Source organism: Loxodonta africana, chromosome 23 (genome assembly GCF_030014295.1).
Source record: "Loxodonta africana isolate mLoxAfr1 chromosome 23, mLoxAfr1.hap2, whole genome shotgun sequence".
NCBI lineage: Eukaryota > Metazoa > Chordata > Mammalia > Proboscidea > Elephantidae > Loxodonta > Loxodonta africana.
This window is the reverse complement of record NC_087364.1, coordinates 47,083,809-47,109,133: the sequence shown is the minus strand read 5'-3', so window position 1 is coordinate 47,109,133 and position 25,325 is coordinate 47,083,809. Positions and strand designations below refer to the sequence as shown.

General features: G+C 38.3%; 1 protein-coding gene across 12 annotated transcripts in view; it reads left to right on the top strand.

Annotated features, from left to right (window-relative positions):
* Window positions 1–25,325, top strand: part of PHC3 (polyhomeotic homolog 3) — a 96,574-nt gene that overhangs the window by 2,301 nt on the left and 68,948 nt on the right. For 10 of the 12 annotated variants that reach the window (XR_010319125.1, XR_010319126.1, XM_064275453.1 and 7 more), the window contains 3 exons: window positions 2,068–2,233; window positions 5,862–6,017; window positions 8,338–8,415. Coding sequence is in view for 10 of the 12 variants with exons in the window: in XM_064275453.1 (XP_064131523.1) it covers window positions 2,068–2,233; window positions 5,862–6,017; window positions 8,338–8,415 (400 nt within the window). In the remaining 2 variants the exon portion in view is untranslated. The remainder of the gene's footprint in view (window positions 1–2,067; window positions 2,234–5,861; window positions 6,018–8,337; window positions 8,416–25,325) is intronic. The other 2 variants (XM_064275460.1, XM_064275455.1) reach the window with 1 other exon arrangement.

Genomic DNA, 25,325 nt, shown 5'->3' with positions numbered 1-25,325 from the left:
CTTGGTCGGACCATTAAGTCTGGTCTTTTTACGTGGATTTGAGTTCTGAACCACGCTTTTCTCCTGCTGTCAGGGACTCTCTGTTGTGTTTCCTGCCAGACAGGTCATTGGTGGTAGCTGGGCACCATCTAGTTCTTCTGGTCTCAAGCTTTTGGAATCCCTGGTTTACGTGGCCCTTATTGTCTCTTGAGCTAGCGTTTTCCTTGTGTCTTTGGTGTTCTTCGTTCTCGTTTGCTCTAGGTGAGCTGGGACCAATTGATGCATCTTAGATGGCTGCTTGCAAGCTTTTAAGACCCCCAATGCCATTCACCAGAATGGGATGCAGAACATTTTCTTTATAAACTTTGTTATGCCAGTTGACCTAGATGTCCCCTGAAACTATGGTCTCCAGACCCCCACCCCTGCTACTCTGTCCCTAGAAGTGTTTGGTTGTGTTTAGGAAACTTCTTAGCTTTTGGTTTAGTCTAGTTATGGAGGAATTCTTTATAAAGAGATTTTGGAAGGATGTGAGAAGTTGCTGTCATCTGCTTCTCTATTTCCCCTAGAGTAATGTGCTTATAAGTATAACTCAGAATTATTAGGCATAATAAGGACAGTGTTATAGACTAGTTAGCGGAAAAGCCAGTGGGAATTAATAAAAATATAGAACTTATTTTCAAGCAAAATATATGTGGTAACCAAAACTAAGCTAGTTAATACAAATCCATAGGCATTCTACATTAATATAGCTAAGAATTATTTTAATTTGTAATTAAGGTAAGGTAATCATTGCTGTTGAGTCAATTCTGACCCTTAGTGACCCTATAGGACAAAGTAGAACTGCTCCATAGGGTTTTCAAGGAGTGGCTGGTGGATTCTAACTGCCGACCTTTTGGCTAACAGCTGTATTACCTAATCACTATGCCAGCAGGGCTTCAGTGCATAATTAGTATGGTCAAAAAATGTAAAGAAATGTTTATCGTACCCTAATGTAAATTTTAATTTTCCTAGGTATTTTAATATTCTTTTATCATCTATTATGGCTTTAAAATCTTCATCTTCTTTCAATAATGCCAAGATAAACTTTATTGTTGTTGTTAGGTGCCATTGAATTGGTTCTGACTCATAGCGGCCCTCAGTACAACAGAAGGGAACACTACCTGGTCCTGTGCCGTCCTCACAGCCTTTGCTATGCTTGAGCCCATCGTTGCAGCCACTTTGTCAGTCCCTCTCGTTGAGGGTTTTCCTCTCTTTCGCCAACCCTCTACTTTACCAAGCATGATACCCTTCTCCAGGGACTGGTCCCTCCTGATAACATGTCCAAAGTAAGTGAGACAGAGTCTCACTACCTTCGCTTCTAAGGAGCGTTCTGGCTGTACTTCTTCTGAGACACATTTGTTGGTTCTTCTGGCAGTCCATTCAGTATTCTTTGCCAACGCCATGATGCAGATGATTCATTTCTCCTTGATCTTCCCTATTCATTTTCCAGGTTTTGCATGTATATGAGGCGATTGAAAATACCATGGCTTGGGTCAGGTGCACCTTAGTCCTCAAGGCTACATCTTTGCTTTTGAACACTTTCGAGAGGCCTTTTGCAGCAGTTTTGTCCAATGCAGTATGTCATTTGATTTCTCGACTGCTCCTTCCACAGGCGTTGATTGTGGATGCAAGTAAAATGAAATCCTTGACAGCTTTAATATTTTCTTTGTCATGATGTTGCTTATTGGTCCAGCTGTGAGGTTTTTGGTTTTCTTTATGTTGAGGTGTAATCCATACTGATGAATGCTGTAGTTTTTGATCTTCATCAGTAAGTGCTTCAGGATCAACTTTAGGCCAGGCTTTCTCTGAGTTATATGCTCTGAATCATTTGAATTCATATTTTTTAGGTATTAACTATTATATGTGCTATATATATGTGAAGTGCTTTTTCCTTCTAAGTGTTTGTGTTGGCTGTGGGCCATCTGTGTTTTATGAGGGCCTTATTAGAAATTTAGAGTATTGCTGATTTTTCTTTGAGATAGTTAAATATTCCGTAAAGCTCATAAGGTAATGCATTTACCAATACGAGTCCTTTGTGTTATCTGTCAGATTTAAGGACCACAGTACAACTATGGATAGTGAACCAAACCCTGGAACATCTTCTGTGTCAACAACAACCAGTAGCACTACCACCACGACCATCACTACTTCCTCTTCTCGAATGCAGCAACCACAGATATCTGTCTACAGTGGCTCAGACCGACATGCTGTGCAGGTATTTAAGCTATAATGACGGGTAGGCTAAGACTTCCCACTGACTCCCTGCTGCCACTGAGTCAATTCCAAGTCATAGTGACCCTGTAGGACAGGGTAGAACTGCCCTATAGGGTTTCCAGGGCTATAATCTTTATGGAAGCTGTCTGCCACATCTTTCTCCTACAGAGTGGCTGGTAGATTTGAGCTGCTGACCTTTTGACTAGCAGCCAGGTGCTTAATCTCTGCATCACCAGGGCTCCTAAGGCTAAGATTTAGGATGTCATATTACTTTATGCTTAAGCCAGATGCATGTATTGTTTCATATCACATGCACAGCATTGTTAATGTTTGAAACAAGCAACAAATTACTTAATAATCTTACTGTTTGTTGTTGTTGTTGGGTGCCATTTACTTGATTCTGACTTGTAGCAACTCTATGCAACAGAGTAGAACTGCCCCATAGGGTTTTCTTGGTTGTAATCTTTATAGGAGCAGATCGCCAGGTCTTTCTCCCATGGAGCCACTGGGTAGGTTTGAACCTTTTGGTTAGTAGCCGAGCACTTAATCGTTGTGCCACCAGGGCTTCCTAATTATACTCTTTGGAAAGCTTCTGTTAATCAGCCTGTAGTTTATAGACTGTGTGTCAGGAAACTTATAAATAGAAGGTGTCAGGGTGCTGCTAAGATCTGGGAACATTCACCCTAGAGCCCCAACATGCTTGTTGGCTCTAGGTTTTTCTGGACTGTTTTAGGAACACATATTTGAACCCTAAATAATAGGCTTAGAGAGATCTACTTAGGCCTGTGGATGCATTAAGAGGTTCATTTTAATCCCTGGGGGCCGAGAACCCTTAAGCAGGAGAAGCCATTCTAAAGCTCTTAGGCGCAGAAGGGGAAGGGAATATTTGACTTGAAAAAGTCTTAGGCTTTTCATTTAGTTGAGAAAGTAAAATTTACTAAGTTAACCTTTATAATAATGGAGGTTGAGGCAATATGGTATTGTATAAAGAGTCTGGGTATTACAGTCTGCTGTGCCTTTTGTTGGGATTGGAGTAGCTATGGAACTTTAGGTGAGAGGCATAAAATTCCCTTGAGTCATGGGCAACTGTAAAATGAGGATGAGACCACCTATTTCATTAGTTCTTACGAGGATTAAGTGAGAAGTATCTAGAATTGTACAGGGTACATTATACATACCTAATATATAATAGTAATATTTATTGAATAATTGCTATGTGCCAAGCATTTGATAAGTGCTTTACGTGGACTAATCCTCACCACACTTCTAGGAAGTAGATACTATTATTTCCTTTTCATAGATGGGAAAATTGATTTTTAAATAGACTGAATAACTTTCCAAACTCACATAGCTAGTACATGCTCTGATTCCGGAGTTTGTACCCTTAGCTGTTCTTACTTTTTCCTTTATACTTGCTTTCTCTAGAATCGGGGCCCTGGTAGCACAGTGGTTAAGCGTTGGCTGCTAACCAAAAGGCCGGCAGTTTGAATCCACCAGCCACTCCTTGGAAACTCTATGAGGCAGTTCTACTGTGCCCTGTTGGGTTGCTGTGAGTCGGAATTGACTTGACAGCAATGGGTTTTTGCGTTGGGTTTCTCTGGAATCCTCAAAATTGCACTGTACCCCCCGAAAACAACTTCCCTGTCTCCTCTGTAACCCCACCCCTTGCTTTCAAGAGTGCCTGTCAGTATTCTATTTAACTGTTCTATGGTTTGGGATCTAATTTTCTGAAGTCACTGTAGGGTGGACTCAGAACTGTTGGAGACCCAGCCAGTTCAGCAGAAATTCAAGCTGAACTGCAGAGTGTGCCTCTAACGACCTTCACTTTTCTCTGAGATAAGAGCTATAGGGGAAATTGTCCAGATCCTTGAGCACATAGATGATGCGGTATTTTAATATGCCATTTTGTTTTCTAGGTTTTTTTTTTCCCCTTAAGCTGGATGTGTTTGTAAAAAATAAAGTGTTGCTGGAGATATATAGGTATAGATATAGATGTAGCTCACAAATAGAGCTAACACTAGTTCCTCTGAAATCATAGAATTGCTTCCCTAAAATGCATTCAAATTAATATTTATTGAATTACCTAAGTTGTTTTTTAATCTTCCAACCTTCTTTTTCAATCCTGTGAATTCCCTAGTTTCCCTGCCCTCCTTGTTCCTTTAGAGGAGCAAAATAAGAACAACATACTGTACCTCTTACTTGTACTTAAAAAGAGTAGCAATTCCTGTGAATAGAGCGTTGAATGCTAATGAAAACTGTGCTGACAACAGAAAAAATTACTACACTCAGACAAAAATTTGTGTCAAGTAGATTGTTATTTCAGTTTGATTTTAGAATTTTGTTACGGAATTAGAAGAACGTACATTGATTTATCTGACCAAAAAGACCTATTATTGTAATTCTCAATCGCTTAATGCTGGCCTATAGTCCTCTGCAACGAGGAGTCAAAAGCCTACATTGATTTTTGTGACAGGAGTTTATAGCAGGTTTAGCAGTTTGTAGTTGGATAGAGAAATGAGCTATGGACGCGTGAAAATAAACAATAACACAAGGAAGTAGACTTTTCTTGGAATTTGGATAAAGGGATTCGTGGTTTTGTGGTTCAAGATGCCCTGACTTAGACTCTCACACAGTAGGGTTAGTATGCTGTATTACTCCTTTAGATCTTTGAAAACTTACTGGGGTTCTTTGGTTTGATACTAAGGTTAGGGTTTTGTGGTGTGTTTCAGAGTCTTAGTTGGGCATGATAGGACTTTGAGATGTGGTTGCAGAGGACTAGAGTAGTGTGACTTCCTTTCGGACAGATAGAGAATTTTCCTCTCTTATTAGAATACCTGACTTTTTAGGCTCATTTTACATTTTACTAATAAATATTCACAGTGATTAGCACTTTTTCAGGAATATTTCTTTAGTAACAATAGTTTCCATGTTGAAACAATTGAAACAAGGAATCTGAGAATCTATAAAAACATTTAAAAAAAGTAATTAGTAATTAAGAAGTAGTTTTATGATTTTATATGATTGCTAATATAATACCTACTCATTTTAAGATTTTCAGACATTTATAGAAAAGTACAAACCAGAAGGTAAAAACCACCTCTAATCCAGCCACCTATCAGTAGACTGTTAATGTTTTCCTGAATAGACTTTCAAATATTTTCATATAAAAATGGATCTTATTCTATATACTTGCTTTTTTCACCTGATGATTTATTTGGAAACATTTTTCTGTTAATTAAATACAGACCTGTATCTGCATTGTTCAGTATAGCAGCTACTGGTTACATGTTTATGTGAAAATTAAAACTAATTAAAACTCAATAAAATTCAAAATTCAGTTCCTTAATTGTTCTAGCCACATTTTAAGTGCTCAGTGCTCAGTAGACGCATGTGGATAGTGGCTGCCACATTGGACAGTCCTGATCTACATTAGTATTTGTAATTACTATTTATAATTGCTATTAATGCATCCTGGAGATATATAACTAGGAGAGAAATATGTTAATAAACTTGATGACATGGGATATTACCAATGTAGTGAAATTTTAAACTGCTGCCTTTTTTTATACTTTATTTTATGGTTAAGATTAAGACTATGGTTTGACATTGGTTCAACTGGCTCGTCACAGGTAATTCAACAGGCATTGCATCGCCCCCCCAGCTCAGCTGCTCAGTACCTTCAGCAGATGTATGCAGCTCAGCAGCAGCACTTGATGCTGCACACTGCAGCTCTTCAGCAGCAGCATTTGAGCAGCTCCCAGCTTCAGAGCCTTGCAGCTGTTCAGGTGAGACTAATATTAATTAAGAACTTAGAAGTTCAAAGCTTAGATTATATGTAGATGATTACTGAAAATAAATATATCTTCTCCTCATTATCTCATTATCTGATATTTTGCGTTATGACAACAGTAAAAATTCTATCCAGCTATTTTTTGTGTTAACCATGTATTTTGGCAGTAACAAACACTGAGGCGTGAGTTGAGAGTAATGCTGGCTTTGATGGATAAGCATATGTGTTAACTTTGCTAGGCCATGATTCTCAGTGATTTGGCAGTATATAATGATGTAATTTGGCAGTTAGATAATGATGTTGTCATCCTCCATTTTGTGATCTGATGTGGTCATCCTCCATTTTTGCGTAATGCCGATTTTGCATATCGGCCTGGTCTTTGGAACCTAATCACGTTGATAAGTGCGGAGAGAGTGGATATTGGATATGATTTCAGGGTTCTCAGATATCCTGTGATTATTTGTCCTTAAGGAAATGTATTAGTAGGCTGTCAGATAGAAGTTAATTTGGAAAAAAATTGTTTTGTAAATTACCCTATTGCTAGCTTCTGTCCCACTACACTGCAGAAATGTTATGCTGGTGGCATAGCTTTGCGTATAAGATTCTAGGAACCATAGTGAATAGTCAGGGTTACATGAGATATTTACATTTCAACAAACAAGTAGGTTTTTTATTATATAAATAGTTTACGTTCATTGAAAATATCAGACAGTATAAAATCGTTTATAAGAGGCAAATAAAGTAAAGGTATTCCTTTTCCACACCCACTGCTGTTTCCCCCTTTTGTAAGGTGGTCATTGTAACAGTTTAATATGTGTTCTTAGTTGCCATTGAGTGGATTCTGACTTACGGCAGCCCCACGTATACACAGTAGAACTGCTCTGTAGGGTTTTCAAGTCTGTGATCTTTCAGAAGCAGATCGCCAGGCCTTTCTTCTGAAGTGCCTCTGGTGGGTTTGAACTGCCAACCTTTTGGCTAGTAGTCATGCACTTAATGGTTTGTACCACCCAGGGACTCCATCTAATATGTATTCCTCCAGAAAAAAAATTTTTTCTAAGAATAACATTGAGTTTAAGGTGAAAGTTTACACAGCAAATTAGGTTCCCATTTAGCAGTTTCTACACAAATTATTCAGTGGTCTTGGTTACATTTTTTACAATGTGTTAATCATTCCTACTCATTCAGTTCTGGTTGTATCATTTCCAGTACTCTAGTTTCCCTGCCCCCTTACCTTCTCATCTTTGCTTTGGAGTAATTTTTGACCATATAGTCTCATATAGATGATTTTTTAAAGCAGCTCATTACTGGTGGGTGACAGTCTTTATTTTATGAGCCAATCTGTTAATTTCGCTAAAAGGTAACCTCAAGGGGTAATTTCGGTTTCAAGTTTAAAGAGTATCTCAGGGCAATAGTCTTCGGAGAGTTCTTTAGTCTCAACCAGTTTGATTAAGTATGGACTTTTTAAGAATTTGAGTTCTGTTCCGCATTTTTCTCGCCTTCTATCAGGATCCGTCTAATTGTGGCCCTGATCAGAACAGCCAGTAGTAGTAGCTGGGCACCATCTAGTTCTTCTGGTCTCAGGATAGAGGAGGCTGTGATTTGTGCAGACTGTTAGTCCTGTAGACTACTTTCTTCTTTGAGTCTTTGGTTTCCTTTTTTCTCTTTTGTTCTGGATGAGTAGAGATCAATAGCCGTCCTCCAGAAGTTTTTTACTTGTAAATGTGTATGTGTACCTTTCTAAAATCCAGTGATACTATTCCTACTGATAACAAGATGATTTTATGATTAAATATTTAAAAAATTATTTTCTTCATTATTATACTGTCAGTTAAATAAAACCGTGAAACTCAGTTTTAAGTCTTTTCAGTAGATTCATCTAGAATCTCTAGTGACTGACCCTGAAAAAAGGCTTATTTCTGTTATTAGCAGATCCTCAGCTGTTGCTTCTTCTTGGTAGTGTAATTTTAAATAACATTGTGTTCATGGTCTGAGTTAGGAAACTGAAACCTACTGGCTCTTGATGTAGCTCCAATTTCTTTTTCATAATGTTGGGATGGTGATTCCACGTCAGAGATCACAGAAACCTGAAAAATGAGGTGCAGCTAATAAGATTAGCCTTTTGGTCCTCTGTTTTCACCATCCAGTTTTTTCTTTTCTTAAAACCTGTCTGAATAAAGCTTAAGTCATGTTGACCATAAAATTAATTGGTTCATATGTGGACCTTTTGAGTTGTGATTTTGTGTTATCCTAGTTACAGAAAGGTTTTAACTTCAGGTTTTTATAGACATATTATTATGAAGGTCTTTTTATTTTAGGCAAGTTTGTCCAGTGGAAGACCATCTACTTCCCCGACCGGAAGTGTCACACAACAGTCAAGTATGTCCCAGACATCTGTAAGTGCCCTAAATTTTTTCTTGGATTTAAATTTTTTAATTATTGTTTTCGAAAAGTAAACTACTGTTGATACTTGTGAAGCTGTTACTGTATATTTGTTGAATTCTAGTTGAATAATGAGTGCCAAGAAACAGGAGTGATAAGGTTCACGAATTTGGAACTAATGTTAAACTTCTAAAAATCTAACTCTTAAAAATGCGTTTGTATTGTTTCTTATTCAGGCAGTCCGAGAGTTATAAACGTTCAACTTACAAACAACCTGTGATTACAAACCAATTCCGACAAAACCTATGGTTTTAAAAAATTCAAGGTGCATACAGTGGTTTGTAATAACAAACGGGTGCTACTTTTCGACACACATCCAAACATTATTATTATTACTGTATTATTATGTTAAAGATGTTTCAGTGTGTCTGGAAGTGTTTCTTTAATTTTTTTTTAATGCATAGAAAGGTACACCGTAGGATGTGTACTAAGATGAACATTTAATTGACATTAGATATGAAGTGCACCTAATATTCCAACTTACATAATACAAATTTGACTTAAAGACAGACTTAGGAACAGAACTCATTCGTGATCCGGAGACTGCCTCTACGTTCTTTTCTACTGATTGTGTTCAGATCTTATGTGATTCTTTCTAAATGATTGTAGTTCTCAGTGTGTATTGAAAGCCTGAAATATATAATGCTTACCGTGCTGTTCTAAAATATGTCATGTTCTTGGGAGACATCTCTATATATATTTCTAGCTTTGTCTATGCCATTCACATGTTAGAAATTATACCTTTTAGCTTACTTGCGTTATCTTAGTCAAATTTGCAACTATCAGTGGGTTTTTTGTTTGATTCAAGATAGTGTAATTTATTTTGGGAAAGGAGTTAAAGTTGATTTCCTATAGTATACATATATGCTGGGAGAGTTGCCCAGTTAATAGACAGCTACAGAAGTGGTAGTACTTTTTATTTTGATGTGACTTCAATTACAAGAATAATAAAGAGAATTTCTGTATGTCCTTTACCCAAATTCACCAACTGTTAACATTTTGCCCGTTCTATCATTTATTCTTTCTCTATGCATATGTACATATTATTTTTTTCTGAATCATTTACAGGTAAGTTGAGACATGCCGTATATCCTAAATACTTTGATATGTATTTCCTGGCAACAAAGTCATTGTTTTCTGGAATCACAGAAAAATTATCAAATTCAGGAAATTTAACATTGATATAATGCTGTTCATATTAAAATTTCATCATTGTCAAGGTTTCTCAACATCATCACTTTGACATTTTGCACTGATAATTCTTTGTTGTAGGGGCTGTCCTGTGCATTATAGAATGTTTAGCTACATTCTTGCCTTCTACCCTTTTGATAACAGTAGACTCTGACCCTTCCGCTTCCCCTAGTGTGACAACTAAAAATGTCTTCACATGTTGCCAAATATCTCCACACATTGTCAAATGTCTCCTGGGGGGCATAACTGCCTGCATTTGAGAACCACTGAATTATCCAAATACTATCCTTTCCAGCAATTTTTCTTGTCCAGGATGATAATACCTTGGATACTTCGTAAAACCGGCTCTGATACAGGCATACCTTGGAGGTATTGCAGGTTCGGTTCCAGACCGCTGCAATAAAGTGAATATCGCAATAAAGCTAGTCACACAAGTATGTTGGTTTCCTAAACACACACACACACACACAAAACCAAACCAGTTGCTGTCAAGTCGAGTCCAACTCATAGTGACCCTATACGATAGAGTAGAACTGCCCCATAGGGTTTCCAAGGAGCTGCTGGTGGATTTCAACTGCTGACCTTTTGGTTGGCAGCTAAAGTCTTAACCACTGCACCACCAAGGCGTCTTTTGGTCTCCCAGTGCATATAAAAGTTATGTTTACACTCTGCTAAGTGTGCAGTAGTATTATTGTCCAAAAAAACAATGTTGTTGTTGTTAGGTGCCGTCAAGTCGGTTCCGACTTGTCGCAACGCTGTACACAACAGAACGAAACACTGCCCGGTCCTGGCCATCCTTACAATTGTTGTTATGCTTGAGCTCATTGTCGCAGCCACTGTATCAGTCCACCTTGCTGAGGGCCTTCCTCTTTTCCGCTGACCCTGTACTCTGCCGAGCATGATGTACTTCTCCAGGGACTAATCCCTCCTGACAACATGTCCAAAGTATGTAAGATGCAGTCTTGCCATCCTTGCTTTTAAGGAGCGTTCTGGTTGTACTTCTTCCAAGACAGATTTGGTCATTCTTTTGCCAGCCCATGGTATATTCAGTATTCTTCGCCACCACCAGAATTCAAAGGCTTCAGTTCTTCTTCGGTCTTCTTTATTCATTGTCCAGCTTTCACATGCATATGATGCGATTGAAAATACCATGGCTTGGATCTGGCCCACCTTAGTGCTTTTCAACACTTTAAAGAGGTCCTTTACAGCACATTTACCCAATGCAATGCATTGTTTGATTTCTTGACTGCTGCTTCCATGGGTATTGGTTGTGGGTCCAAGTACGATGAAATCCTTGACAACTTCAGTCTTTTCTCCTTTTATCATGATGTTGCTCATTGGTCCAGTTGTGAGGATTTTTGTTTTCTTTATGTTGAGGTGCAATCCATACTGAAGGCTGTGGTCTTTGATCTTCATTAGTAAGTGCTTCAAGTCCTCTTCACTTTCAGCAAGCAAGGTTGTATATCTGCATAACTGAGGTTGTTAATGAGTCTTCCTCCAATCCTGATGTCCCGTTCTTCATAGAGTCCAGCTTCTTGGATTATTTGCTCAGCATACAGATGGAATACGTATGGTGAAAGGATACAACCCTGCCGTACACCTTTCCTGACTTTAAACCAATCGGTATCCCCTTGTTCTGTCCGAACTACTGCCTCTTTATCTATGTAAAGGTTCCTCGTGAGCACAGTTAAGTGTTCTGGAATTCCTATTCTTTGCAATGTTATCCATAATTTGTTATGATCCACACAGTAGAATGCCTTTGCATAGTCAATAAAACACAGGTAAACATCCTTGTGGTATTCTCTGCTTTCAGCCAGGATCCATCTGACATCAGCAATGATATCCCTGGTTCCACGTCCTCTTCTGAAACCAACCTGCATTTTTGGCTGTTACCCGTTGGTATACTGCTGCAGCTGTTTTTGAGTGATCTTCAGCAAAATTTTGCTTACGTGTGATATTAGTGATATTGTTCTATAATTGGATCACCTTTCTTGGGAATAGGCATAAATATGGATCTCTTCCAGTCAGTTGGCCAGGAAGCTGTCTTCCATATTGTTTGGCATAGATGAATGAGCACCTCCAGCGCTTCATCCATTTGTTGAAACATCTCAATGGATATTCCGTCAGTTCCTGGAGCCTTGTTTTTTGCCAGTGCCTTCAGAGCAGCTTGGACTTCTTCCTTCAGTACCATCGGTTCCTGATCATATGCCACCTTTTGAAATGGTTGAACATTAACTTATTCTTTTTGGTATAATGACTCTGTGTATTCTTTCCATCTTCTTTTGATGCTTCCTGTGTCGTTTAATATTTTCCCCTTAGAATCCTTCACTATTTCAACTTGAGGCTTGAATTTTTCCTTAGTTCTTTCAGCTTGAGAAAAGCTGAGCATGCTCTTCCGTTTCGGTTTTCTATCTCCAGCTCTTTGCACATGTCATCATTAAAAACAATGTACATACCTTAATTAAAAAACACTTTATTGCTAAAAAATACTAACCATTGTCTGAGTCTTCTGTGAGTTGTAATCTTTTTGCTGGTGGAGGGTCTTGGCTTGAGCTGATGGTTGCTGACTGCTCAGGGTAGTGGTGGCTATAGGTTGGGATGCTGGGATGCCTGTGGCAATTTCTTAAAATAAGACAATGAAGTTTGTTGCATCGACTGACTCTTCTTTCACATAAGATTTCTTTGTACTATGCAGTGCTGTTTCATAGCATTTTATCCACAGTAGAGCTTCTTTCAAAATTGGAGTCAGTCCTCTAAAATCCTGCTGCTGCTTTAGCAACTAAGTTTATGTAATATTCTAAATCCTTTGTCGTCATTTCAACAATTTTCACAGCACCTTCACCAGGAGTAGATGCTAGCTCAGGAAACCACTTTCTTTGCTCATCCACAGGAGGCAGCTCCTCCTTGGTTTTATTATGGGATTGTAGCACTTCAGTCCCATCATCAGATTCCACTTCTCATTCTAGTTCTCTTGCTATTTACAGCACATCTGCTGTTACTTCCTCCACCGAAGCCTTGAACCCCTCAAAGTCATCTATGAGTGTTGCAGTCAGCTTCTTCCAAACTCCTTTTAATGTTGATATTTTGACCTTCTCCCGTGGGTCTTGAATGTTCTTAATGGAAGGTTTTCAATTTACTTTGCACAGGTCCATCAGAGGAATCACTGTCTATGGCAACAGCGATAGCCTTATGAAATGTATTTCTTAAATAATGAGACTTGAAAGTTGAAATTACCCCTTGATCCGTGGACTGCAGAGTGGATGTTGTGTTAGCTGGCATGAAAAGAACATTTATCCCCTTGTATATCTCCATCAGAGTCCTTGGGTGAACAGGTACATTGTCAATGAGCAGTAATATTTTGAAAAGAATCTTTTTTTTCTGAGCAGTAAGCCTTAAGAGTGGGCTTAAAATATACGGTAAACCATGTTATAGAAAGATGTGTTGTTTTCCAGGCCTTATAGAGCACAGGCAGAGTAGATTTAGCGTAATTCCCAAGGGCCGTAGGATTTTTGGAATGGTAAGTGAGCATTGGCTTCAGCTTAAAGTCACCAGCTGTGTTAGCCCCTAACAAGAGAGTAAGCCTGTCTTTTGAAGCTTTGAAGCCAGGCATCGACTTCTCTCTAACTGTGAAAGTCGTAGATGACATCTTGTTCCAATATAAGGCTGTTTCGTCAACACTGAAGATCTCTTGTTTAGTGTATCCACCTTCATCTTATCTTAGTTAGATCTTCTGGATAACTTGCTGCACTTTCTACATCAGCAGTTGCCTCACCATGCACCATTATGTTACGGAGATGGCTTTTTTCCTTAAACTTCATGAACCAACTGCTGTTGGCTTCAGACTTTTCTTCTGCAGCTTCCTCACCTCTTTCAGCCTTCACAGAATTGAAGAGAGTTAGGGCCTTGCTCTGGATTAGGCTTTGGCTTAGGGGAATGTTGAGGCCTTTGGATCTTCTATCCAGACCACTAAAACTTTTTCTATATCAGCAATAACGCTGTTTTGCTTTCTTGTCATTCGTGTGTTCACTGGAGTAGCACTTTTAATTTCCTTCAAGAACTTTTCCTTTGCATTCACAACTTGGCTAACTCTTTGGCACGAGAGGCCTAGCTTTCGGCCTGTCTTGGCTTTAGACGTTTCATCCTCACTAAGCTTAATCATTTTTAGCTTTTGATTTAAATTGAGAGACGTGCAACTCTTCCTTTCACTTGAACACTTAGAGGCCATCATAGGGTTATTAGCTGAGCTGATTTCAATATTCTCATGTCTCAGGGAATAGTGAGGCTTAAGGAGAGGGAGAAAGACGGGAGAATTCCGTCGTTGGAGCAATCAGAATACACAGAACAGTTATTAAGTTCGTCGTCTTATATGGGTACAGTTTGTGGTGCCCCAGAACAGTTACAATAGAAACATCAAAGATCACTGATCACAGATCATCATCACATACAATAATAATGAAAAAGTGTGAAATATTGTGAGAATTACCAAAATGTGACACAGAGACACGAAGTGAGCACATGCTGTTGGAAAAATGGTGCCAATAGACTTGTTGATGCAGGGTTGCCACAAATCTTCAGTTTGTAAAAAAAACTCGGCATCAGCAAAGCACAATAAAGCGAAGTACAATAAAACAAGGTATGCCTGTAGGTTAAGGAATTGAAGATAAACTTGTATTATGTTTCTTTAAGAGTATAATCTTTGCTGACTGAGTACATGCTGTGATCAGAGTATAGCTATTTTTCTGGCTATTGGCCTGACATTTTTAATTAAAAAAATTCTTTTTTTAACTTTGAAGTATCCTGGAGCACGAGCAAAATGAGTTAAAAAAGAAAATGTTTATGACTTAAAGATGTTAGACTGAAGAAAATGAAAAACTTAAGTAATGCATTCTAGCCCTAAGCATTAATACTGGTTATTGATGTCAGATATGCCTTTAACATTGGTAGTTAAGGGAAGGACTGGTAAACATTTTGTGGGCTGGTTAAAAAGATTATAGACAAATTCTTTATGAAATACTAAAATAAGAATAACATTTTATAAGTGTACGTCATGATATTTTTCCCTTCACATTAGTAAAAGGAATCATTTTGAACTCTTTTCCTCTCATCATTTTATGTATGTAGTATTCACAGAAATGACAATTCCGATAATTGCGCTTGTTTTTTATGACATTATTAGTGGCACTGGTCATAAGCCCAGATACTGTTGTTACATGAAGTATGCCAGAGCCTGTGACTGGCTGGTGGGGAAAAAGAAGTAAGTAGGGAGAACAGTTGCCTAGAAAAAAAAGGAATAATACATGGTTTTATTTTCTTTCCCTAGTGAGCTGCTGTTCAAGTAGGTTGACAAATTATGATGGCCACCGTAAATTCAGATCAACATCCAAAAGAGGGCAGAGTGTGGTAGCAGAAATCTCTGCCTAGTGATAATGATGAGCCTTCAGGTGGCAGGCAAGTAGGTTTCAGAGTTTTCGTTATTTTGAGGTAGTTTTCCTGGTAACAATGAAACCTACAAAGGAGGGTTCAGCCTCCAGGAGAAAAAAGAGCTGCAAAGTAGGTTGTCAGGTCACCAGCCTAATAGGTTGCAGTTTAGGGTAGGCGTGGTATACCAGCTGGGAAAGGGAATATTACAAAGACATGAAATCAATCGTACAACCTCGGGCAACTGTGTATGCAATTTGAGGAGAAGACTTGCTAGTTGAACATACAGGTAGCTAGAGGGTGTCACCATTCTCTCCTTTCTCCTCATTAGAAGAGCAAGACTAATTCTAGGCTTGTATTCAGTGGTGAAGGTTGTAACTGTGATTGTCGGGACTGAGCCTTTAGGTTGGTATTTTCATTACTTCAACTGAGTAGGGCTAAGATTTAATTAACTTTGATTGACTATAACAAAATCTAAACAAATTTTAAACTCCACTAAAAAACAAACCCAACAAACAAAACATAAGCAAAGTTAGAAAACAAATTACAAAATGGCAGAAAATATATTTGCCCCATATATGTCAGGTGGCTTGTATCTCTGAAATACCTAGGACTCTTCTCCACTAGTAAGAAAAAACAGGGAGAATTCACAAAAGACCTGTATTGGTAATTTTCAAATGAAAGACTATGGCTTTTAAACACATAAAATATATAAAAATATATTTACCATATTAGTAATATGTATGTAAAAACAATGATGACATACCATTCTCACTTGTCAAATTAGAAAACAAAGAAAAACATTGTTGGCAAGGGTGTGAAGAAGTAGGTATACTTACAGTATTAGTGGGAATGTGAATTGTTACAACTTTTCTGGAGGATTATTTGGCAGTGTGTGTGAAAATTTCAAATGTGTATGCCCTTTCACAAAGCACTTTCATTTTAGCAAAGTCATTATAAAATGACATTATTGTGAAAATGTGTATGATTTATAATAGTAAAAAAATTATAAACAAAATAAAAGTCCATTAATTGAGGATTAGTTAAATAAATGATGGTTAACTCATACAATGAAATACTGTACCTACTAAAAAATGCCGTATGTGTATATACAGAGAGTTTTAGGTTTTCTTATTAAGTGAAAAAAGCAAGAATGTACAGTATATTATTTAACATTTCATTTTGGTTACATATTCTATTTTTCAATTCTAAAATTTCCATGTAGTTCTTTTTTTATATCTTTTATTTCTTTACTGAGGCTTTTTTCTGTTTGTTTCAAACATGTTTGTAATTGCTTGTGAAAGCATTTTTATGATGTTCTGCTTTAAAATCTGTCAGATAATTCTTTTTCTTCTGTCATCAGTGGTTGGCGTCTATTGATTGTCGTTTTCATTCAATTTGAGATCTTCCTGGTTCTTGGTATGATGAGCGATTTTCATTTGAAGCCTGGGCATTTTGAATATTATGTTATGAGATTGTGGATCTTATTTAAACCTGTTTTCACTGAGCTCTGACACTGCTTCAGTAGAGAAAGGGGAGGTGTGCCGCCTCCTTACTGCCAGGTGGGTGTAGAAGTCCGGGTTCCCCGTTTGGCCTCTGTTGATATCCAGGAGGGGTGCTCTTCATTACTGCTGTGTGAGGGTGGCAGTTCTGGCTCCTCACTAAACCTCCACTAGTCCCTCCCTGGCCGAGAGGGGTAGGGGTGCCTCATTATTGCTACCCTTGTAGCAATATTGATAAGGTAATATTGTTGTCCAAGAGACAGACAATACGAATATGTAGAGTAAAAGTGACACTTCAGCAGTCCTGTTTGCCCTAACAAAGTGTTGTGTAAAGCTCTCTTATTTCTTTTTAAACTATGCATTTCTATACATAAATATAAATAGATAGGCCTATGTTATTTTTGTTTATTTTAAGTGCCATCATATCGTGTGTATACTTTCTCTTTGGGCATTTTCAGCTGGGGAGAATTACGTGACTAAAGACTGCAACTGTTAATTAATTGCATAAACTGTAAATAACTCAAGGGCTGCTAATACCTCATTTTCTTCCCTTGTTGCATTTTGGCCCTGGATCTGTACTATCCCAGATGTTTTGACTGTGATTTGCTTTACTATTCTGCCAAAAATGGAAAAACCTTGTTTTTGATAGTTTTCTAGTTATGTTACTACACAGGATGAGCTTTTGAAGTCCACTTTCCTCATTCTTTCAACAGATATTTATTGAGCATTTAATATGTGTCAATATATATGGTGGTGCAGTGGTTAAAAGCTCGGCTACTAACTGCCTTATGGGGCAGTTCTGCTCTGTGCTGTAGGGTCGCTATGAATTGGAATCGACTTGATGGCAACAGATTTTTTTAGTAAATATGTGCCAAACACTTTTCTAGATGCTGGGAGTACAGCAACACAGCAGACAAACATCTGTCTTCGTGGAGCTAGGGATGGCTAGACAGATAGTAAACAAGTATGTATGTCAGATGGTCATAAGTGCAATGGACAAAAATAAAATGGAAGCGAGGTGGGGTGGGGAGTATTTAAACTAGCATGGTCAGGGAGGACCTTGCTAATAAAGGTGGCATTTGAAAGAGGGCGAGGGAGGCAGCTATGTTCAAGGAACAGAGAGGAGGGCAGTGTGGCTGGAGTGGAGTGAGAGTGGGAGTGTGCTTTAGAGATGACCTTAGAAAGGTCATTGGAATCCTAATCATGATTTAGAATCTTACAGGCGATTATAAACCAAAAACCTGTTGCTGTTGTGTCAGTTCTGACTCATGTTGACCTCATGTGTCAGAGTAGGATTGTACTCCATAGGGTTTTCAATGGCAGTAATCTTAAGGAAGTAGATCATCAAGCATTTCTTCCCTAATGCCACAGGGTGGATTCCAACCGCCAACCTTTTGGGTAACAGCCAAGAGCAAACCATTTGCACCACCCAGGAACCTACAGGAGATTATATAACCCTTAGATTTTAATTGGTTTGAGTTGGGAAGCAAGAATGTACAGTATGATATGTACCGTATGGTGAGCTGTTTGAGTCAAAAAATTACGTGATCTGACATAGGTTTTAAAAGGGTCAGCTTAACTGCAGTGTTGAGAATAGGCTATAAGGGGCAAAAGCAGAAGCGGGGAGACCAGTAATACAGGTAGTCCTCGATTTAGGACATAGTAAGAGTTACGACGAACTACCCTTATGACTGTCTCTTTTTTTTACATTTTGTTATTAGTATTGTGTACTACATACAGTGTTAGAGCATGTAATTTGCTGATATTATTCTTAGATGTTCACTTGCAGATGTACAGTATTATGATTTACTGTTGAAAACACTGCCCTATAGCAGGCTATGAAAACTTTAAAAAAAGAGGTGTTTGACTTATGACAGAAACGACTTATGACAGAGTCGTCAGAATGGAACCCTGTCATAAAATTGGGACTACCTGTAATCCAAGTGAGATGTATTGGCAGCTTGGACCATAATGGTGATAGTAGAAGTGGTGAAGAATGGTTAGACAGATTCTGGATATATTTTTTCCTCCAAAATTTTATTATGGAAATTTGGATGTTTTGAAAGTAGAGCTAACAGGACATGCTGATGGATTGAATATAAGATGTGGATTTTGGCCCAAACATCTGGAAGGGTACTAAGATTGGAAAGAGTTGGAAAAATAAGTATTGGGGATGAAAACCAGGAGTTTGGTTTTGGAGATGTTATGTTTGTAATGTGTTTTAGATATCTACCTGTAGATGTTTAGTAGACATTGAATATGTGAGTCTGGAGTTCATGTGGGGGAGGTCTGTGATTAATGATATCTTACTCAGCTCATTAAAAATTCAAGCCATGAGAGTACATAATGACTTCACTACCAGTTGTGGTGCATCATGAGAAAAAGCTTGGCAGAATGGAGGAGGTGATGGACCTGGGTTCTAGTCTTAATTCTGTGACTGACTGGTGTTGTGACTTAGGCAAATCATTTAACCTCCCTGTACCCCAGTTTTCTCTTCTGTACAACTGAGTTGTCTAATTAGATGGTTTAGTCTTTTCTTGAAAGCTCAACAAAGAGTAAGGAAGACTGAAGAATTGATGCATTTGAATTATGGTATTGGCGAAAAATGTTGAATATACCATGGACAAGACTGAACGAATCTGTCTTGTAGGAAGTACAGGCAGAATGCTCCTTACAAGTGAGCATGGCAAGACTTTGTCTCATGTACTTTGGACATACTATCAGGAGGGATCAGTCCCTGGAGAAGGACATCATGCTCGGTGAAGCAGAGGGTCAGTGAAAAAGAGGAAGACCCTCAACAAAATGGACTGACACAGTGGCTGCAACAATGAGCTCAAACATAGCAATGATCATGAGGATGGTGCAGGACAGGGCAGTGTTTTGTTCTGTTGTGCACAGGATTGCTATGAGTTGGAACTGACTCGACGGCACCTAACAACAACAACAACAGGCTTTTCATCTCAGGGCTCCCCAGGTCTAGATCAAGGGGGAGGTTAAGTAGTTGGAGATCTGGGCCTTACCCTAAGCTTTCCCCAGAATGTTCTGTGATCTGTTTGAATTTGAGAATCCTGAATAAGATTGTGTTTGAAGAAAGTGTTATTTCTGTTAAAGCCCTGTGGTTTTAAAACAGTCTGTGTGAGACCAAAAGGACAATAATTACTCTAAAAGTAAGACATGAAGATAGGGGGCAGGGAAACTGGAGTACTGGAAACAGAACATCCAGAATGCAGTTTAAAGAAAATGTTGATATATTATGAAAAATGTAACTAATTTTGCTGAACAATTTGTGTAGAAATTGTCAAATGGGAACCTAATCTGCTGTGTAGATTTTCACCAAAAGTACAATAAAATATTATCAAACAAAACAAAACCCTGTGGTTTTTCTGGAGAACCGGTGGTTTAGATGTTACTCTAAGATTCTGTGGTTTCTTAAGCAGTTTATATATATTGTAAAAACAGCCTGTCTTATAGTAGGCATGTGTCTTAGTCGTCTAATGCTGCTGTAACAGAAATACCGTAAGTGGATGGCTTTAACAAACAGAAGTTTATTCTCTCACAGTCTAGTAGGCTAGAAGTCTAAATTCAGGGCATTGGCTCCAGGGGAAGGCTTTCTCTGCTGGCTCTGGAGGAAGGTACTTGTCATTAGTCTTCCCCAAACTAGGAGCTTTTCCGTGCAGGAACTTCAGGTCCAAAGGACACACTCTGCTCCTGGCGCTGCTTTCTTGGTGGTATGAGGTCCCCCTGTCTCTCTGCTTGCTTCTCTCTTTTATATCTCAAAAGAGATTGGCGCAAGACACAATCCAATCTTGTAGATTGAGTCCTGACTCATTAACATAACTGCCACCTATTCTACCTCATTAACATCATAGAGGTAGGATTTACAACACATAGGAAGATCACATCAGATGACAAAATGGTGGACAGTCACATAATACTGGGAATCATGGCCTAGCCGAATTGATAAGCATATTTGGGGGGACACAGTCTAATCCATGACAGCATGTGACAAATATTTATTAAATGATGAATGATAGGAATTATAATCATCAACTAGAAAATATAATGCATAATATTAATTCTCAGTTACCGGAAGTGGATTATCTGCAGTGTAGATAATCATTTTAGAATGTATTCTGATTGTCTGAAATTAGGTTGTAGAAAAAGGGTTTAATCCTGCCCTCAACGGTGAGACTCTTTGGTTACCAGTTATAGGCAGCCAGCCAGTTACCAGATATACCCATGCTAGTTGCTGTGGAGGTACACATGAGTCAGAGTCCCTTCCATCAGTGACATTGCTATCCATTTGAAGAACCATCCTAGACAAACAGGTAATAAACAATATAACATTATATAATCAAGTGATAAATGCCATAAGAGTTAACAGAAAAGGGATCTTTGGGGATTAGAGTAGTTGCATAGGGCTTCTTGTATGGGACTTAAGCTGAGCTTTTAAAAATGGGTAGAGTTTGGAGAGAAGATTCATCATGAGCTCGTGATCCTGAAACAGCAGAGTTTGGTCTCAGGAATTCATGACTGAGTGGGATTCTGTGTTAGTCTCCCACACTTGTGAGGATAATTTGTGCCAGTACTTCCTTGCTGAGTGCCTGCTTGCTGTCAGGTGCTGTTAGATGCTGCGGATTCCACAGTGAACAAGAATAAGTATAGTGGAGAATACCAACAAGTCTCAGAGGACAGCGTGATAGGAGTTTCGTTTTGCTAGAGTATCTTCAAGTAACTTCCTTGTAAAGCATACATGGAAGATAAACTTTGAATGCTTGTAGGCCCGAAAATTCCCTCCCTATACCTTAGTTGGGAAACTCTGGTGGCATAGTGGATACGTGCTACAGCTGCTAACCAAAAGCTTGGCAGTTCAAATCCACCAGGTACTCCTTGGAAACTCTGTGGGGCAGCTCTGGTCTGTCCTGTAGGGTCACTATGAGTCAGAATCTACTCAGTGGCAATGGGCTTGGTTTGGCTTTTCTGGTATACCTTATTTGAGAAGCGCTGGTGGCGCAGTGGTTAAGCACTCTGCTGCCAACTGAAAGGTTAGTGGTTCAAACCCACCAGCTGCTCTACAGGAGAAAGATGTGGCAGTCTGCTTCAGTAAAGATTTACAGCCCTGTGGGGCAGTTCTCTGCCCTACAGGGTGGCTATGTGTTGGAATTGATTTGACAGCAGTAGGTTTGGTTTTGACTTTTATACCTTATTTAGTATTGCTATATAAACTCAATGTTGAAGATACTTTTTCTTGGGAAATTTGAAAGCAAAGACCATTGTTTTCAAAATGTCAGTATTGCTACCAAAAGGCCAATGTCAGCCTCATCTCGTTATCATTCCTCTATGGTAACATGTTCTTTCTCTGAAATCTTTTACGTTTGGCAGCTCTCTTTAATTTTTTTGAGTTTCATAAGCAAGTTTCTAGATGTCATTGTGCAGGGCACTTGTTGGGCCCTCTCAGTGTGAAAACTCAGTGTCTAGTGTTCATGTATGTGAAATTTAAAAAAATTCCTTTCATTTCCTCTGCCTTCTCTTCCTGGCGCTCCTTAGCTGGATGTTGGTCCTTCCAGATTGATTCTTTATTATTTTATCATTTCACTGGTTTTCTGCCTTTACCTTTTTTATCTGGGTTGTGGGATATTTCCTTGACTTCTCCCTTCTAACCCTTTCATTGGGCTTTTTTTTTTTTTAGTTTACTCATTTTGTTTCTAATTGCTTTTTATTGTTTTCTGGGTATTCTTTTTTTGTAGCATCCTGTTTTTTCTGTTATCGGTAAAATATGTTAGATCTCTGTTACGATACAGAAGATTTTTTAAAAAGTTTTCTTGTTTCCTGAATAATTTATTTTCCCTGGATGATATCTTGGTCATTTTCTTTTATGCTGATGGTTCTCCTCTTATAAGAGTTAGGAAATCCTAGGTTTTCTGCTTATTTTTAAGAGTGTTTGATTATGCCGTGAAGATAGGCCTGTCCCCCAGTAGACTTCTCTCCTTAGTGGAAAGGCTGATTGGATTTTGTGTGTTGTACGCAGGAATATTGGAGCCCTGGTGGTGCAGTGGTTAAGAGCTCAGCTGCTAACCAAAAGGTCCACCAGCTGGCAGTTCTCTGTCCCATAGTGTTCCTATGAGTCAGGATCGACTCGATGGCAACCGGTTTTTTATGCAGGAACAGCAGTGGTGGTGAAGTATGTAGGTAGGGAGGAGGTTATTAGGCTGGGGTGGGGGCAATCTCAGAATAAGGAGGGCTTTACTTGAAGGAACCAGTACCTATTCTAAGAAGCCTGGCTTTCCCATGCCAGGTCTCTGACATTGCTTAGAGAAGAGTCCTTTCTTACTTGGAAGTAAAGGCCTAGATGCCTCTTGTGCTAGGTGGAGAAAGGTGGGTTATGACTGGTGAGTCTGTCTCAAAGAAGACCTTTAGATAGCCCTACAATTTCCAGCCTCACTTCTCACATCTTCCTCCACACCCATAAACTCTGGGTCTAAACTCTGATCTGTTTCCTCATGTGTTCTGGACTGCAGCTTCCTTCGTTGTTTCCTCCGTCAGTATGATCCCATCTTCTTTGGGTCTTACAGAAATGCGATGAAATATCTTCATGCAGGTGGTGCGCTTCTCTCTTTTTGCAGTTTGTATGTATGCTTTATGTTCAGTGTTCTTTTATCCTCCATATTTTTGGTTTGAAAATATTTGAACCCACAGAAAAGCACAAGACTAGTAACCCTCATGCACCCTTCTTAAGTTTGCCATATTTACTGCCTCCCTTTGTATGTACACTGTTTCCTGAACCATTTGAAATAAGTTGCAGACCTCATGATGCTTTAGCCCTAAATACTTTAGCATGTTTTGTTTGAGAAGGAGATTGTCCTGTGCAGCCACAGTACCATTACCATACCCAGAAAATTTAACACCAAGGCAATATTATCTAATACATAATCCATACTCATATTCCCTTAGTAGCCTCAGATATCTTTTATAGCTCCCCCATTCCAATCCAGGAATCACATATCGCATATAGCTGTCCTGTCTCTTTTTCTTTAATATAAGAAAGTCTCCCTGGGTTTTTTTTTTTTCTTTCACGACATTTGAAGAGCCCAGGTTGCTTTACTTATGGAATGTCCTAGTCTGTATTTATCTGTTTGTTTCCTTAATGCTGTTTGGTATTGTATTGACTATTTTGGTAGGAAGGCAAAACAAATGGGTGTGTTCAGACTACCATCTTTTATGCTTAAAAAAAAAATTTGTGTGATAAACATGATTTTTAATGGCTGCATAATGTTCCAGCATTTTGTACTGTTTTATTTTGCTGGTTGTTTGAACCTCCCCCCCGACCCCTCTGCTGTTATAAACAGTACAGCATTGACTATTCCTGTCCTAATCTCTGTACACGTGTCTGGATATTTTCTTTCTAAGCATTTTCTAAGCATACACTTACTGGGTCATTGGGATTGTTCAGTTTTCTCTTCAGACTTGTAAATTAGATCAACTGGAGATCGAATGAATCCGTTGTGAATTTATCTGAGATAAAATTATTTATTTGTAACCAATCATTCCCAGTGTTCTATAGCTAATGCCCTCATTTATTATGTATCTTAGTTGCTTTTAAGTTTAAAAACTCGTCATTTTCAGATAGTTTTAAAAATATAATCTCAAGTGGTTGCATTTAGTTCATTTTGCCAAATTTAATACTGGTCTAAAATAAAACTGTAGCCCGAGTATTTGTATGGATATGAGCAACTTTACTGCATTTTAAGAAATATTCTAATAGTAGAGAAAAAGTTAAAAAAAAAAAAAAAAGTGTTAAGTCTCCTTCAGCCTTCTTTTCTCTTAGGTCCCTCTGTCTCTTCAGTTTGCTGTATAATCCCCCAGAGCTTTTCCTAAGCATCATGGACGGATCTGTCGTAAAGAAATGTGTGTACATGTGTTTTAACACGTTGATTGTAAACACAGGGAGGCATTTTGCATTTTGTCTTTTTACTTCACTGTGTATTTTGAAATCTTTCCTTGTCAGCACACATAGGTCATTCTCACTCAAGCTGCTGTATAGCATTACCCAGTATGGATGCACTGTATATAACTGTTTCCTGCTGATGAACATTGAAAATTATTTTCAAAATTTTAATTGTTTCAACATTTAAAGTTTATTTTTTAGGGAGTCAGAATCTGAAAGCACTGTGAGTTTTTCCCCTCCTTTCTACCAGCTTGTATTGCAAAAAGTACAAAAAATGGCTTTCTATAATAGAATAAGCATTTTTCTTTGGTTTATTAAAAATGTACAGTCTCTTAAAAAATCCTTTGTAGGTATAGATATTATTACTTAAAATCTCTGTGTAGCACTTTATATTCCTAGATGTCTGAATTACGTACAAACTCTCCCTATATAATAAGGCAAGAAAATTTATAAGCTGCTTTACTGTGATAAAAACAAACCACATACTCTAACCTAAACCTTAAAAAAAAAAAAAAAAAGGAAAAAAGAAAACAGCATTCCCCCCGATTCTAAAGCTGATACCTAAGTAGAAAAGACAGAAATGTAAAAAATATATATATCATCCCAGATTTTACCACTAGCAGGCATTATTGACCTTTAACATTTTGATGACTGTCTTCTAGGTATGTGTGCATATCTACATCGAATCTCATCGTATACAGTTTTATGAGTATGCATCGTATGTATGCACAGTTTAGTCATCTCTCTCAACGTTATTATTCACATGTGACATACACACACATACATACATACATACATATCCCGTAGG